At 46.4% G+C, this 14241-nt stretch overlaps 1 protein-coding gene across 1 annotated transcript in view; it reads left to right on the forward strand.

Annotated features, from left to right (window-relative positions):
* Positions 1-1234: 1234 nt before the first annotated feature.
* Positions 1235-14241, forward strand: part of LOC138491484 (eotaxin-like) — a 147907-nt gene continuing 134900 nt past the window's right edge. The window contains exon 1 of the mRNA XM_069618001.1: positions 1235-1454. Coding sequence (XP_069474102.1) covers positions 1316-1454 — 139 coding nt within the window. The 5' untranslated portion in view covers positions 1235-1315. The remainder of the gene's footprint in view (positions 1455-14241) is intronic.

The raw sequence follows: 14241 nt of genomic DNA on the forward strand, positions 1-14241 counted from the left end.
GGTGATGGTGTCCCGGTCCAAACGGTACAGGGTGTGGATCTGCTCAGCAGTGAGGTTGAATGGATTGGCTCTGATGCGTGGGATTGGGGGCTGCCTGCGTGGTGGCACTGGCTGTGCAGGTGGGGCTTGCTGGGCCTGCCTTGCCCTCCTTCTCCTCCTGCGTCTCCTCTGTGCTGCCTGGTGTTGTTGCTGTTGTAGTAGTTGTTGTTGTTGTTGTTGCTGTTGTAGCACATGCATTGCTATCAGGTCCTCCAGCCCCAACATTGCCATTCGAATTGGTATCATTGTGGAGTGTGTCTGGGTGTGGGAAGGGGTGGGGTGGGCTCTTTTTGTACTTCCTGAGTCTGTATTGCCTTCACCTGTGCTGTTTCAGTGCACCTGTGGCAGCTGCATTCACTTAACATGGCCCTTTACGGTTGGTTCGCGATGGCGTTGTTAGCACCATGGTGGTAAGGTACTTAACGGGCTGGGTGATGGCGTTAGGTGCATGTCCGCTTGGGTCGGGATTTGCGTAACTTTCCGCCATGGCGCTAAGTACGGTGTGGGCGGGCGCGGGCGCGGACCCTTGTCGCAGTTAGCGGCAGCGTTGACTACGATGCCGCTAATGGCATCGTAGTTAACGGTCACATGTCATGATCGGACCTGGCGGAAAAAGATGGCGGTAACCATTTACCGCCATCGTTTTTCACTTAGCGCCAGGGTCGTGATGAGGCCCTCTGTCTTGCGTTCCTTTGAGTATGTCAGAATTACCCATTGCAACACCTCTGTGATTGAAATAGTCCTTGCCAGTTTTAAGTCAAAGTTAGGTCAATGTCCAGAGCATGTGGTGGGCCATGACAATTGCCCCTTACCTCTCTAACATCACAATATCAACAGATGAAGCATTTCTAATTAATGAGTGGATCATTGCAAGTTTTGAAAAAGGGAGACAATTAGCTGAGAGGCGGACGCATAATGAAAACAGCCCCTGTTTACCTTGCCTGCGTGTTAGAGTATATAGAAAATGATGCTGTACGGTTCTTATTCTAGAACTTTGATATAGCGCAGTGCTGTGCAGTGCACACGTGAGGGTTGCGAGGTTCTTGACACTAGTTCTGGGAATTGAAACCGCACCATGCAATACAGACACAGTCAGAACGGAGCGACAGAAAGGCCGAGGAGGTGAGAGAACACTAGGGGCTGTGGCAAGGAAATTGCGCTAACCTTCTTCCATTTTAACTGCCATCAGTCTTTTCCTCTGTTGGTGGTCTGTGAGCTACAAAAATAGCAGTGTTCCGCCACCCCCAGCTCGCCCGCAAACCGGGGAGGAGGTGAGATGGCCAGCGTCACAGTGTGTTCATACCGAGGTATTTCGTTCTTGCTGGCACCACACTGCAAAATGGCGTTCAACAGATACGTGTTAGGGGCGTCCGCCGTGCTGCTCCTCTGCCTTGCAGCTGCAATGGGCAATGACTGTAAGTAAAACCAATTCCACTTAACCAAGGGTTGACTAGTGAGAGCTCTGTATTTAAAAACCAAACATCTTTATTAAACATAAAGGTATTCACTTGTTTGCCAGTGCCCTGCTCGTGTTCCGATTGTGCAGGTGTTCATTCTCGAAAGAGAGGTTAGCGCCCCGCTATCCGCCCTGAAATCAGCCCTCAGGCAGGTCTCACATAGCAGAATAGTGCACAGTGCCATGACTCTGCAGACTCCTACTGCAAGGCTTTATGCAAGCAAGAAGCATCTTTAAAGATGTCAAAGGGCACAACTAAAATAAATCAATGCAATCATTGGGGAAACAGCTTTAAGTAGTGTTTCGCATTCTAAAGCTCAATTTTGGATGGTTGCTTCAACTGAGCATGTTTTTTTCAAATCTCGTGTTCTTCTTGCTGACATATTTTATCCATTGGCTGTGATTTTTGTAAACTGAGTCTTAAGCCTCATTACTCCATCCTCTTGAGTTGAGTGTGTAGTCGGGATGGGTTTCTTCATGGTCTGTGTGGACTTGTCACAGTAGGGCTGGTTTCAAAGGGTCTTTGCCTTGATGGGCCCCCGTGAACCCCCCCTCTTCCCCTTTGCCTTTCTTCTTTTTAGTGTGGTAAACCACACATCACCTTTTAGCTCTCCCCTAGGCCTGCGGCCAGGGATAGTGTCAGGCCTGTTCAGCTTTATCAGTTGAAATGGGCATTGAGCCTCAGAGAGGACCGTGAGCAGTTGCTCGCACTTTGAAAATCTTATGACAAAACAAAATACAACAATGCAGGAAATTAAATGGTTGCTTTCCAGAGTGCACATTAGAGGCTGCGTTTGCTGGCACTGTCAGACTGTCACCTCTTCAGGCTTATGAGCTCCCAGCAGCGTTCTGACTACCTTGTTGACTTTTTAGTTTTGGCTATTAGGTGGTGCTGAAAACGCTACCTTAAAGCAAAACTATTATAATTAAAATAAGAGTTTGAACATAAGAGCTTCGGAGAGGTGGACTGAAAGAGAGTCTCTAATGCTTTTCAATGCAGATGACATTTGAGGATAGATTTGTGTTGTTTGGCTATGTGTCCCGACCATTTAACGCCAATCGCTAAGTTAAATGGATATGATTTCCAACCCATTCCCACCCATCTCCACTTAAAACCCCACCCCGTTTGCACTCTTTGAACACACGAGAACCAAAAAAACATAATCATCGCTGCCATCTTGACACATCACTGTTCATGTTCACTGCACTCCTGTGGGTTAAAGAAGCTCCCTTTGTGATAGCAAGGAAAAATGTGCAACGGAAAGATAGGCTTGTCAGTATTTTTGAAACATGTGTTGTATATGATTTGTAGGTAGTTAATTACACGGCCTGCAGTAGTGGCCGTGTAGATATGGTAAGTTGCTCATCTCATAGGTAGAGCACTTTTTGGGCAGCTTATAACTTTGCTCCCCCTGGACAATCCTTACCAAACTTTGCAAAAAAAAAGTAAATGGCACGCTGTGAATTTCTCTGGTAAGTTTGGTGAGGTTTCGCCAAGGGGAGGACAAAGCTATAACGGGGTCCCACATTTTTTTTTCCATAGACATAATGGAAACAAATTTTGCTCATGCTTACAGCCCAAACCGCTGGACGAATTTTCACCAAATTTGCGCCAGAGTGACGGCTTGGCCCTGAAAGCATGCTTTTGTAAATTTGGTGTATATCCGTCCAGTATTTTTTTTTAAAACAGGCAAAATGTAGGTGGCAAAAAATTTGTGATTTCTGGGTCCACTTTGCAGACCAATTTCCCTGTTCGCTCCGCAAACAGTACTCCGATTGGTTTGGCGGTCTGCGTGATGTCCACAGACTTCTAACGCACCCGCTGATTGACTGGACAGAAGCGTGATGTGCGTCACATTTTCCCGAAATGGCCGCCATGTTGTATCCGCAGATATCCGCCGATAACGCGGCAGCAAACAGGGCTGGAAAACATGTTTTGGGGCATAAATGTTGGGAAGTGGGTCTGGAAAGGGTGGGGGAGTGAAAGATGGTTCATATGATGTATTTGTTTAGGTTTAGGTGGAAAAAGACTGTGCTGTGTCCGCGGCAGTCTGCTGACACCGCAGCAGTTCGCGGCTAGGTGCTCAGGCGAACAGCTTATCTGGTAACTGCAGGCAGGCTTCATTAGGGTAGGGGAGTGGAATGTAGATGATATGAGGATGTTTGTATAGGCTGTATTATGCTGTGGTGGTTTTGGCAATCCCCTAGACTCTTGGGTGCATGCTGCCCACTGGTTGCAAGTACTGTAATAGTATGTGTACAGAAGTGGACGGGGCCTCAGGCGGCTGCCTTATGTTTGTGGGTTGTGGCCACCAGGCCGTAGGCCATACACCCAAGAGTCTAGGGGCTGGCAACAACCACTGCAGCATAATACGGCCATGCACCCAAGAATGTGCACACAGGCTGCATGGCCGGAGGCCAGAGGCCATAGTCATATATCTTTGGTGACTGAGCTATAGCATGTGGCCTTGGGCAGTAGCCAGATTGTCTGGGTCATGGCATAAGGGCATGACGCAGACAATCTGCTACTGCCCATGACCGCGAGGGACTTAAAAGGGTGTTAAAGTGGCCATGTCCACCTGGGACCGGCTGTGTGGTAAAGTAATTCGAAAGTTGTACAGGTTAGAAAGGGAAAAAAATGTGCTCATGGTAATATGGTCATAGGGTTCTGCAGGCTGCCATAGAAAAGGAAGAGGGGCTCTGTACGGAGCCCCGCCTTCTCTTTCCATGGCAGCCTGCTGTAGGAAGAGAAAGGAAGAACATTTTTTAGCAACCCGGGTTCCCGCTTTGTGCATTTCACTTTGGTATTTTAAGTCTTTGATACACTCCCAACAGTGGTAAAGAACTGTCACACCCATGATTCTCTCTGGGTGCTGGAGGTAGGCACGTCCTCTACCTCATCTTCTTGGTCCTCTTCATTGTCTTTGGAAGTACTGCGCTTTTTCTGTTGTGTAGGTCCGCCAGCTGGTGGCGGTGGTGGTGGCTCTTTGGGGAGGAGGGAGGGCAAAATCTGATGCCATTTTGAAGAGGAATAGCAGTTTTACTAATATTCTTACAAGTATGTGCTTGCACTAGAACGTTAAAGGATAATCAGTAAGTATAGGTGTAGGAGCTGTGCAGGGGTACATTTTAAGCTTGAAAGTTCCCAAATCAGTCGGAAAAAAATGCAGTTCCAAACAGTCTTCCAAGCATGGACCCGATTCCGAATTGCGGACGCCTTCGCAGACACATCATCATGCTACGTGTGAGCGCATGGTCACGTGGCACTGTCCGGAAGGTCTGTGATGATATCAGATGTTTGTGGATGTCGACAGATGCAAAAACAGTGGAGAAAGTTGCAAAAAGTGTATAGAAGAGTTAAAAATGATGCTACAAAGTGGGAAATGGCAGAGTTGTAAGGTGAAACATTGTAAATTGGACAGAAGTGTTGCTATATTGGGGTAAGTATGATATTAGTAAATTGTAGGAAAATAGCATGCACTGGTAAAAACCCATGAAATTCAGTGAAAAAACTTTGTTAAAGGGACGTTATGGTTGCACTAATAAAAACTTATGAAATTCAATGAAAAAACTTTGTTAAAGGGACCTTATGGTTATAAGTAAAACCGAAAAAACCTCAGAAATTCGCGAGTTATGGAAAGCTAAGCAACCATAACTCGTGCCACCACAGTGCACTGCTAAGACTAACACCCAGGACATCAAAGATGACATCACAAATGTCATTGATGACATCACTGATGACATCACATATCTGGGCCACTTGTTTTTGTTCACTGACATATCTAGGCCATGTGGTTTTGTATCTAGACATTAACCTTGTCATATGTTCTTAAAGTATGGTCCATATGGTTTAGTCTCAGCTGATGGTCCACATACATGGAGAAAAAAGCAGGCCTCAAACACACATTTCATTTGTGTACATGAAGATAAACTGTAATGTTATTAACATTTTCTGATGATGCTGTTTCTTACTTCCTTACTTTTGTTTCCCTGTATGTGCCTTTGATTTGTATGTATTGTGGTTCTTCATATGTATTGTTTGTACTAGCAAAAGTGTAGTAAGTCTTGAATTGTCAGCTAGTTATTACATGTTTAACATTACTCAAAACTTGCATATGGTGGCATTCATTATTGTTCTTTCCAAAATTACAAGATTATAAATATTGTACTTCTATGATGCATGCTGCAGCCATTGCCTATGCTTATATAGGATTAGGTTCCTGTATTAACAACACTCAAATACAATGTTGTTTAGATGAGCACATTCTTTAATCAATTAAGTAGTACACGATAGGTCTCCCGATCACCGCTGACATCTTTTTACCAACTGTATAAACACAACCCCTTTTAGGGACTTTGCATCAAAATTAATTTCACATGTGATGTCATCAGTGATGTCATCAATGACATTTGTGATGTCATCTTTGATGTCCTGGGTGTTAGTCTTAGCAGGTACAAGACTTGCAAGTGAAAAGCAGGAAAGATTTACAAATAGAAGACGTGATCATAATAACAGATAGGCAATTCGGTTAACGGTTGGAGCTGGGGGGTGGCGGTGTGAGCTATGTGAGAGGGGGTGCTTGTTTGCTTAGGCTTTGAGTGAAGAGGTGTGTTTTGACTTGTTTCCTAAAGATCCAGAAGGAGTCTTGGGTTCTGAGTGGGAGGGGTAGTGAGTTTCAAAGTTTGCTGGAGATGGTAGGGAAGCTACTGCAGCCTGCCTTTTGAAGCTTGAATCTGGGAGTGGCTAGGCGGTGCTTATAGATAGTTCTGGTGGGTCTAGAGCATTGTGATAATGTGAATCTGTTCGACAGGTAGGCAGGTGCCTTCTGCTGGAGGCATTTGTGTGTGAGGGTGAGTGATTTGAATATGATGCGTTCCTGTACGGGGAGCCAGTGTTGTCGGTGTGTAGTGGCTGAGATGTGTACTGATCCAGGGATATTGAGTGCAGCCCTAAGGGCATTGTTTTGTAGGGTCTGCAGCTTCTGGATGTTCTGTGACTTCGTCCCGGTGTATAGTGAGTTGCAGTAATCGAGGCGCGTAAGGACTGGGGCTCTTGCTAGAATAAGACAGCTGTCTGGTGAGAGGTATTTTCTGCACGTGCTGATGAGTCTGCATGTGTATGCGGTGGTTGAGGTGGTGGCATTTACTTGTTTGTTGAGATTGAGTGAGTAGTCAAGGTGGAAACCGAGTGTTTACATGGTTGGTGACTTTAATGGAGTGTTCATCTATGATGAAGGATTTGAAAAGGTGATTAAGTTTATCCATTTTGTGTTGTGAGCGAATGATGAGTAGCTCGGTCTTGTCGTCTTTTAAGCATAGTCCGTGCTGCGCCATCCAGTCTTGGATAGAGCGGTATATGGCATTAATGTTGGCTGTGTCTGTGTGGTGGTCTCCTGAGATAGGTATGAGGTCCTGGGTGTCATCTCCATAGTTAGTGTAGATTACACCCAGGTCGTCGAGGCAGTCAAAGAATGGCTTGGTGAAAATATTATACAAAGTGGGGGCCACACAGGATCCTTGTGGCACTCAACATGTAACTTGGGTGGGTGGGGCTTCGGCTTTTGGGAGAATACTTTCATGGTTCTGTTGCTGAGGAAGGAATTGATCCATAGGGTGGCATTGGGGGAGAAGTTGGTTGCTGATGTTAAGTGTTCACAAAGAATGTTGTGGTCCGCAAGATCGAATGCGGCTGAGAGGTTGAGGAGAAGAAGCACAGCTAGTTTCCCTTTGTCCCTCAGAATATCCATTTGGATTTTTAAATCCAAAAGTGCTGTTTCTGTCCGATGTCGATGACGGAAGCCAGACTACGTAGCCACAGGATGTTATTTGTTTCCAGGAAGTTCTGTATTTGTAGGTAAGCTACCCGATCCAGAATTTTCAGAAGAAACGGTACTGGTGTTATCGGTCGGTAGTTAGTGGGGGTGTTGGGGTCCATGGCGTTTTTAGAAGGGGTAACACCCAGGCTTACTTTAGGTCAGATGGGACACAGTTGTTTTTGAATGAGGCATTGATAAAATTGGTGATGAATGGAGTGAGTTGCGGTGCACAGTCTTTGATGACTGTGAGTTGGCAGGGGTCGCCTTGGCATCTTGAGGGTTTTAGGCTGTGGATGATCTTTAGGACTTCTGGAATGGAGACTTCGGTGAATTCAAATGGTGGGAGCATTTTTGGGAGGGTGATATTGGTAGTGATAGGTGTGGATTTGTGTGATTTGACTAGGCTATTCTTTTTGGCTTCGATTGTAGATTGGAGGCGGCTGATTTTGTTTTGAAGGGCATTTTGGATGTTTTTGCACCAGTCTGCGTATTTCTCTGGGGATTTAAAAAAATTCATTGGTGTTAGAGCTGGCGGCTTTGGCTATTCTGTCATTGTATAATGTCCCTTTGGTGAGCAGTACTTTGAGTGTGTAGTCCCTGGCAGCGGAGTCAAAGTTGTTTTTGTTAGTAGATGTGTTTTTTTTTCCATTGTGATTCTGCTTTTCTTTTTGTTGTTCTTAGCTCTTTTGACTCGGGGGTGAACCAGGCATTGAGGTGGGCCGGTTGATTTGCTTTGCCTAGTGTGAGATGAGCAATTTTGTTGATGGCAGACAGAATGGTGTCATTGTGGAGACTGGTTAATGAGGTGGGGTCGGCTGTGTTGTCCATGGAAGAGGCCAGGACGGGTTGCAGTAGTGGGAGCAAGTTATTGGCTGCAATGTTCTTTTTGTTTCTCGAGGGGGCCTTCGGGGCCAAAATGGGAGGATTGGATGGGTTGATTATGGTGTTTATGTTGTAAGTGATAAGGTGGCGATCCGTCCAGGGGCAGGGAGAGCTAGATGTGATGTGGGTGGTGCAGTTGCTATCTGCAAGCCAGTCGATGGTGCGTCCTTTGGTATGTGTGGGTTGCTGGATTCTGTGCGTGAAGCCAAGTGCTGACATGGTGTTGGCCAAGGAAAGTGCATTGGAGTCGAGTGGGTCGTTCAGTCCTAGGTTGAAGTCCCCTAGAATGATGGTTTGCGATTTGGGTTTTGTGTGAGCCGAAATTAGTTGCGTGGAGGGGAGATGTGCTTTTCAACAGCAAAAGCTGATAAAATCACATGTTGTGGGGGAAACATGTGCTACAGTGACCTTGCTAGCATTTCTTAATATACTGTCACTTTTCTAGTTTAAGAAAGTTTTCTTAAACTTTCATTAAACTAGAGAAGTGGTGCTGCAGTCTAAGAAATTGTTTATTTTTAAAGGGAAAAAGTGTGCATTAGAGTTTAACGGCGCCTCAAAGGCACCGTATTATTACTCCTTTTTTGTTGTGCTAAACCAGTGATGCCTGGAGGAGAATCCTATCCATGTGGCTGCCTTGCATTCCTGATGGTTGCTAAGGCTGTTGTCAAGCCATACATCAGGCACATGCAAAAGCCAAAGCTTTTATGTCCCTGCACCACATTCTTTCTTCATCAGAATATGGTGTTTGCAAGTGAAGTGTCCCTCCTTCATGGAGGAACACTGTCTTACATCTGCAGGCACATCAGAATCTGCCCCTCAGTATCTCAGCAACCCAGTAGCTTCATGTCCTGTGACAATCTGCACATGAAACTCTTGCTGCATTCCTCTGTCTCCTTTCTGATGTAAACACCCACAGGTGTCTCAGATTTCTTTTCCCAGATGTTGGCAAGGAGGTCCAAAAACATCTTGTTGAAATGGGCCTCCAAAGCCCTCACACACATTCAGCAGGCGCCGACCGCCACAGACGTCAACTCCTCTCTCTGGTACTCTAATGGCCCATGTTCCCTGTTGCTATATTGTCTACTTAAGAAACAAACACAAGAAATACTTTTTCTGAGTTTGTAACTCCATTTCAAAATTAATTAAAAAACTATATTTTTTTCCGTTCCAAGGGGATTAGAGGGGGTTGGGTGGGTGGGACTATAGAGAGGGGGGTAGGGTGCGTGGGTGTAGTTAAAGAGAGACGGGGTAGGGTTGAGTAGAGAGAAAGGGCGTAGGGTAGGTGGGGTAGTGGATGAGGGGGTAGAGCAGGTGTATCGGGTAGAGCGATTGGGGGTAGAGTGGATCGGTCGGGGTAAAGAGAGTGGGGGGTAGGGTGGGCGGGGTAAAGAGAGTGGGGGCATGGGTGGGGGTAGAGAGAGTGGGTGGGCGGGGCTAGAAAGAGTGGGGTGGATGGTTTTGCTTAATTAGAATGGAGTGGGGTGGGTGGGACTAGAGAGTGTGGGGGCAGTGTGTGAGGGTGGAGTAGAAAGAGTGGGTTGGGTGGGGTTATATAGATTGGGGATGGGTGGGTGGGTGATGGTGTAGAGTGGAGTGGGTTGGGCTGGATAGGGAGAGTGGGGGTGAGATAGGTGGCTGGAGGTAGAGAAACAGGGGTGGGGTGGGTGGGGCTAGCGAGAATGGGGGTTGGGGTAGGTGGGTGGGGGTAGATAGATGGGGTATGGTGGGTGGGTGTCAGTAGAGAGAGTGAGGGTAGGGTGGGTGGGTGTTGGTGGAGATAGTGTGTGGGGTGGCTGGTGGTAGTTGGTTGGGGGCAGGAAGCATGAAGAACAAAGCATCCTCTGGACGACTTGTCTAAAGCAGCCCAAAATAGCCCAATCGAAACCCAAGCAGCACATAATGGGTAGGGTGGGATGGGATGTGTAGGGTGGGATGGGTGGGGGTAGAGAGAGTGGGAGTAGGGTTGGTGGTGGTTTGGTGAGTGGGCATGGGGTGGCTACAGAGGCAGCCTCCGCAAGACTTAAAACAGATCTGCAATCGAAAGCAGTCCAAATAGCCCACTTGTTCTCAAAATAGCCCAAAAAGCCCAATTTTGCAACCTAACAAATCACTGTACAGCTGGGAAATGGAAAGCTGCTGATTAGACCAAATATTGTTAGGGAACTCCACATTGGGTAGTGGGTGAAGGAGTTTGGAAAAAGAAACTTGTCATTTGGTATTGTCATGCTGTAGCATTGCCTGTTGCTATGCCAACCATATATTCTCAGTTCAGAATCCCCCATCGCACTCTCTCTTGTGCAAGCGCCACAGCAATTCACCAAAACCAAAATGTGTATACAGTTTTTGGTATAATTGTTTCGAAATCTTGCAATGTTATTTCGTGTCAGTGCTTTAAGTGGGATGGGGACAGAAGGGGGGGGCTCTAAAAAGGAACAGTATGGGCGGAGTCGCTGGATACTGCTTCAGTCCCAAAGGCACTGGGAGCCAAGCAGGAAGGCATGTGCGTGTCTTTGCTTTGTCCACCTCTGCCTTTGTTTCTTATTGACATTCCAGAGACTGTGATAAGGAAACGAAAGGAGAGGAGGGTGCACCAAACGATGTGATAGCAGTGTAATCACCTCGCCTTTTGTTTTTAAGAGAGGAGCTAAACCCCCCAGGCCGTCATTTCACTAAACACAGTCACAAAGTGAAAGGGATGCCTGTAGGGGTTGGCGCCTCTGATTTAGAAACAGAAGCCACACTGCTATCATACCTTTTGATGCCCCCACCTCCCCTTTTTGTCTTAAGTGTCTTAATCAGAAACACAGAACCCTGCAGGAAGCTATCTCACCACGCGGCTTTGATGAGTGAAACAATGGGCTGTATGTGGGGGCTCAGGGTTGATAACTCTAGGGCTAGTTGGGGGGCCGTCAGAGTCCCGGATCAGAAGCACTTTTTGGTGACTTCCGGAGCCCCATCCCGGGTAGCCCTGGCCCACTAAAAGCTAAGTTTCTAGTGCATAGTTGATATTTGCACTCGTTCTGAAATGTCCAAGACACATTGGGCCTCATTACGACCCAGGCGGTAAGTTACCGCCTGGGCCGTGACTTTACCACCATGGCGTAAACTACGTTTACGCCATGGTGGTTGGCGGACTTACCGCCCCATTCCGACCTTGGCGGGGCGGTAAGTCCCCAATCCCCATTTACCCTTCCCCATTCCCATTTTTGCCCCATAGGGCATAATGGGAGTGGGGAAGGCGTTAATTACGCCACCGTAAATTACGGTGGCGTAATTAACTCCATGGTCCCTTAGCGCCATGGATTTTAACACCTGCTAAAAGCAGGTGTTAAAAGCACCATGGCGCTAGGGGACCTCGTAATTGGCGGTAAGGGGTCGGCGCAGCTAACGCTGGCGTAAACCCCTTACCGCCAGGGTCGTAATGAGGCCCATTATCACAAATGATAGTCTGAGGCCATGCTTTTGTAAGGCTGCTCCCTGAAAGCAGGATATGGCCCTGGCACCTTTTTGGAGAATATATTTTTAATGTCTGTTTCCTCCACTAGAATTTTGAATGCACTTCCGTGGTGTTAGTCGGAAGTGTCGGCTCAGTTCTGGGGAACTCATATAAAGCAAATGCACATTTCCAGTGCACAGTTACAAGCGGGCAAGCACTCACATTGCCTTCCACCACCCCTCCTTATCAAAGTCCTTACTAAGCGGGTAAATACCGTACTTTTCCAATCCTAAACAGTATTCATTTTCTCACACTGCCTTAACTTCAGGGAGAATGCAACCCAGCCTATCGCTCCTCCTGCTTTATTCTCTTACAGTCAGTATCTTGCTCTGATCAGCTTCATGACTTTTGCAGAGGCTGGGGTGATAATCTGAGGCCGCCCGGTGCCATTGCATGGACATTTCATTTTACCCTCCCTGAGGGCCAGGACTGCATAGTGATGGCGGCTGCTAGAGGTACCACAAGTGCCCTGTTTGTGCTGAAATGGCTTGCAGGAGACTGCGACCCAAGAAGTCTGAGACTAACCTGGGCCTAGCAAAGTGTTTTCAGGGCACAGTGCTTTGCATATGTATCTTTGTGGAGCTTCTTTAAAGCAGTGCTTGTAGATGGCTGGCTCGAGCACCATCACGCTGTGTGTATTTATATATAGCAGTGCAATCATGCTAACAGGGAGGCAAGTGGGGTTTGAAATTGGGTAGTACGGGAATTGGGTGAGGGCGGTGGTGAGAGGATGAAAGGGGCGCGAGGGAACGGACGCTATTGCCCCGGAAGGAACATAGCAGCCTCCTGCTATTTGGGAGAGATAGAACGTTGGCAAAACCAGAAGTAGAGCCCGCATTACGAGCTTCCTGACTGGCTGAGAGGGGCCACTACATCACCTCCAGCTGCTAATTCCTTATATTACAGTGTTTCAAAGTGGCATAAAAAGCACAATTTAAAAAAAATATTGTCATCTGCCTTGTGCCCTAGGGGTATTACTTGAATTTGGTACAATTGTTTTGACTGTTCAGTCTGAATCTCAAATCACTGGCTATTTGCTTGTTTTCCTGCACTGTTAAACACTCTTCCCACCGAGGCTTTCCAACCCCTACCGTCAGGATGAACATACCTTCGGAACTTAGCCGGAGGCACGGCCTCACTCTCACAAACATTTGCTTTCACATTCAACTCAAAAACCTCTGCACAACACCCCTACCATAAGAATGCAGCTACTTTTCCCGACATAAAATGTGAACTGTAGCTACACACATAATTGTCTATCCTCTCACACAGCCCCTCCCGCTTAGCTCCTCCTTCCACCTAATCCACAGTTCATTCCGACATGGGTGACTAGCAGGGAAATGCACACACGCATAATAGTACCTCCCAATTTCCCATACTTTGGACTTTGGTCCCTCCGAGGGCGTTCAACCACCAGCACATTGGGACCATAATTATGGTGAAAGGCACTATCCAAATCATGACAATGAATGAATGAACAAGAGGGGTAGCCCGCCTGTTTTAGGACTGTGGGTTCAACCCCAAGTCATACATTAAACAGGAGTTAAACATTGTCATTAATTTGATCTCTTCTCAAAAACTGTAAACTCAAGTGACCTGTTGAGATCAGTTCTGTTATTGGATTCCAAATTCTAGCCTACAGGTATTCTTTGCTGTAACTGGCCTGGTTTAGTGGGTAGTGTACTGAACTCAGACAATAAGGCTCTAGCTTTAAGCCTCAACATTTATGGCCATAGATTATATTGTAGAATAGGCTAATCAACCTGTCACAATATTTACTAAATGTGGGTTAATAAAGCTGTATATCAACATGGGCCACTTGTTCCAGGATTAGATGATTCCACCTAAAATGTGGAAATTAATGTCTCATTTTATGCTAGTACCAATGTCGAGCCTGGCACCGCTGCAGGAGTGACATTCCCTGAAGGCATTGACCATTATAATATTGTGCCAGCTCTAAAGTAGGCCATAATTTAGAAAGGAGTCTCTCCTCTTAGAGCGTGGATCGCCCCATCTCTAACCTCAAGCATATGTATGTTCAGAGTCACAAAAGATGAGAAACCGATACCCAAAAACTGAAATAGATGTGTAGACTGTCAAACAAATGATAAAAAATGTAATAACAAAAGACGACCAAAACCGATCATTGTAACATTGGCCTAAAACAGGTTCCAAATCTTGATTAAGGACTGTCTCGTGTCAAACACTGCAGGGTACAAAACAAATAGCCAGCTTAAAGAGTCCCCATTATTTCCTTGCAAATTATGACCAATCACTGAAGCGGCTCAATCCTAAAGTGCGCGAGCATGCCAACCTGCCACCCATTATGGACAAGTGTTAGGGAGAATTCTCAAAAATGTGCTAATTCCCTTCATTTTAGAGACCCCCAGAAACTTTGCTGGATTTTGAGGACTTGATTTTTTCTCACTCTTTCATGTATTTTGATGTGTGTTTTACACTTGTGTTCTTTGAATATGGGGTTTTAGATAACTCCATAGGCATCATCTATTTGTGTGTGTTACAGAGCACCTTCAGTGCAGTGACACAGGGAT

Source organism: Ambystoma mexicanum, chromosome 10, assembly GCF_040938575.1.
Source record: "Ambystoma mexicanum isolate Mex_15411 chromosome 10, UKY_AmexF1_1, whole genome shotgun sequence".
Taxonomy (NCBI): domain Eukaryota; kingdom Metazoa; phylum Chordata; class Amphibia; order Caudata; family Ambystomatidae; genus Ambystoma; species Ambystoma mexicanum.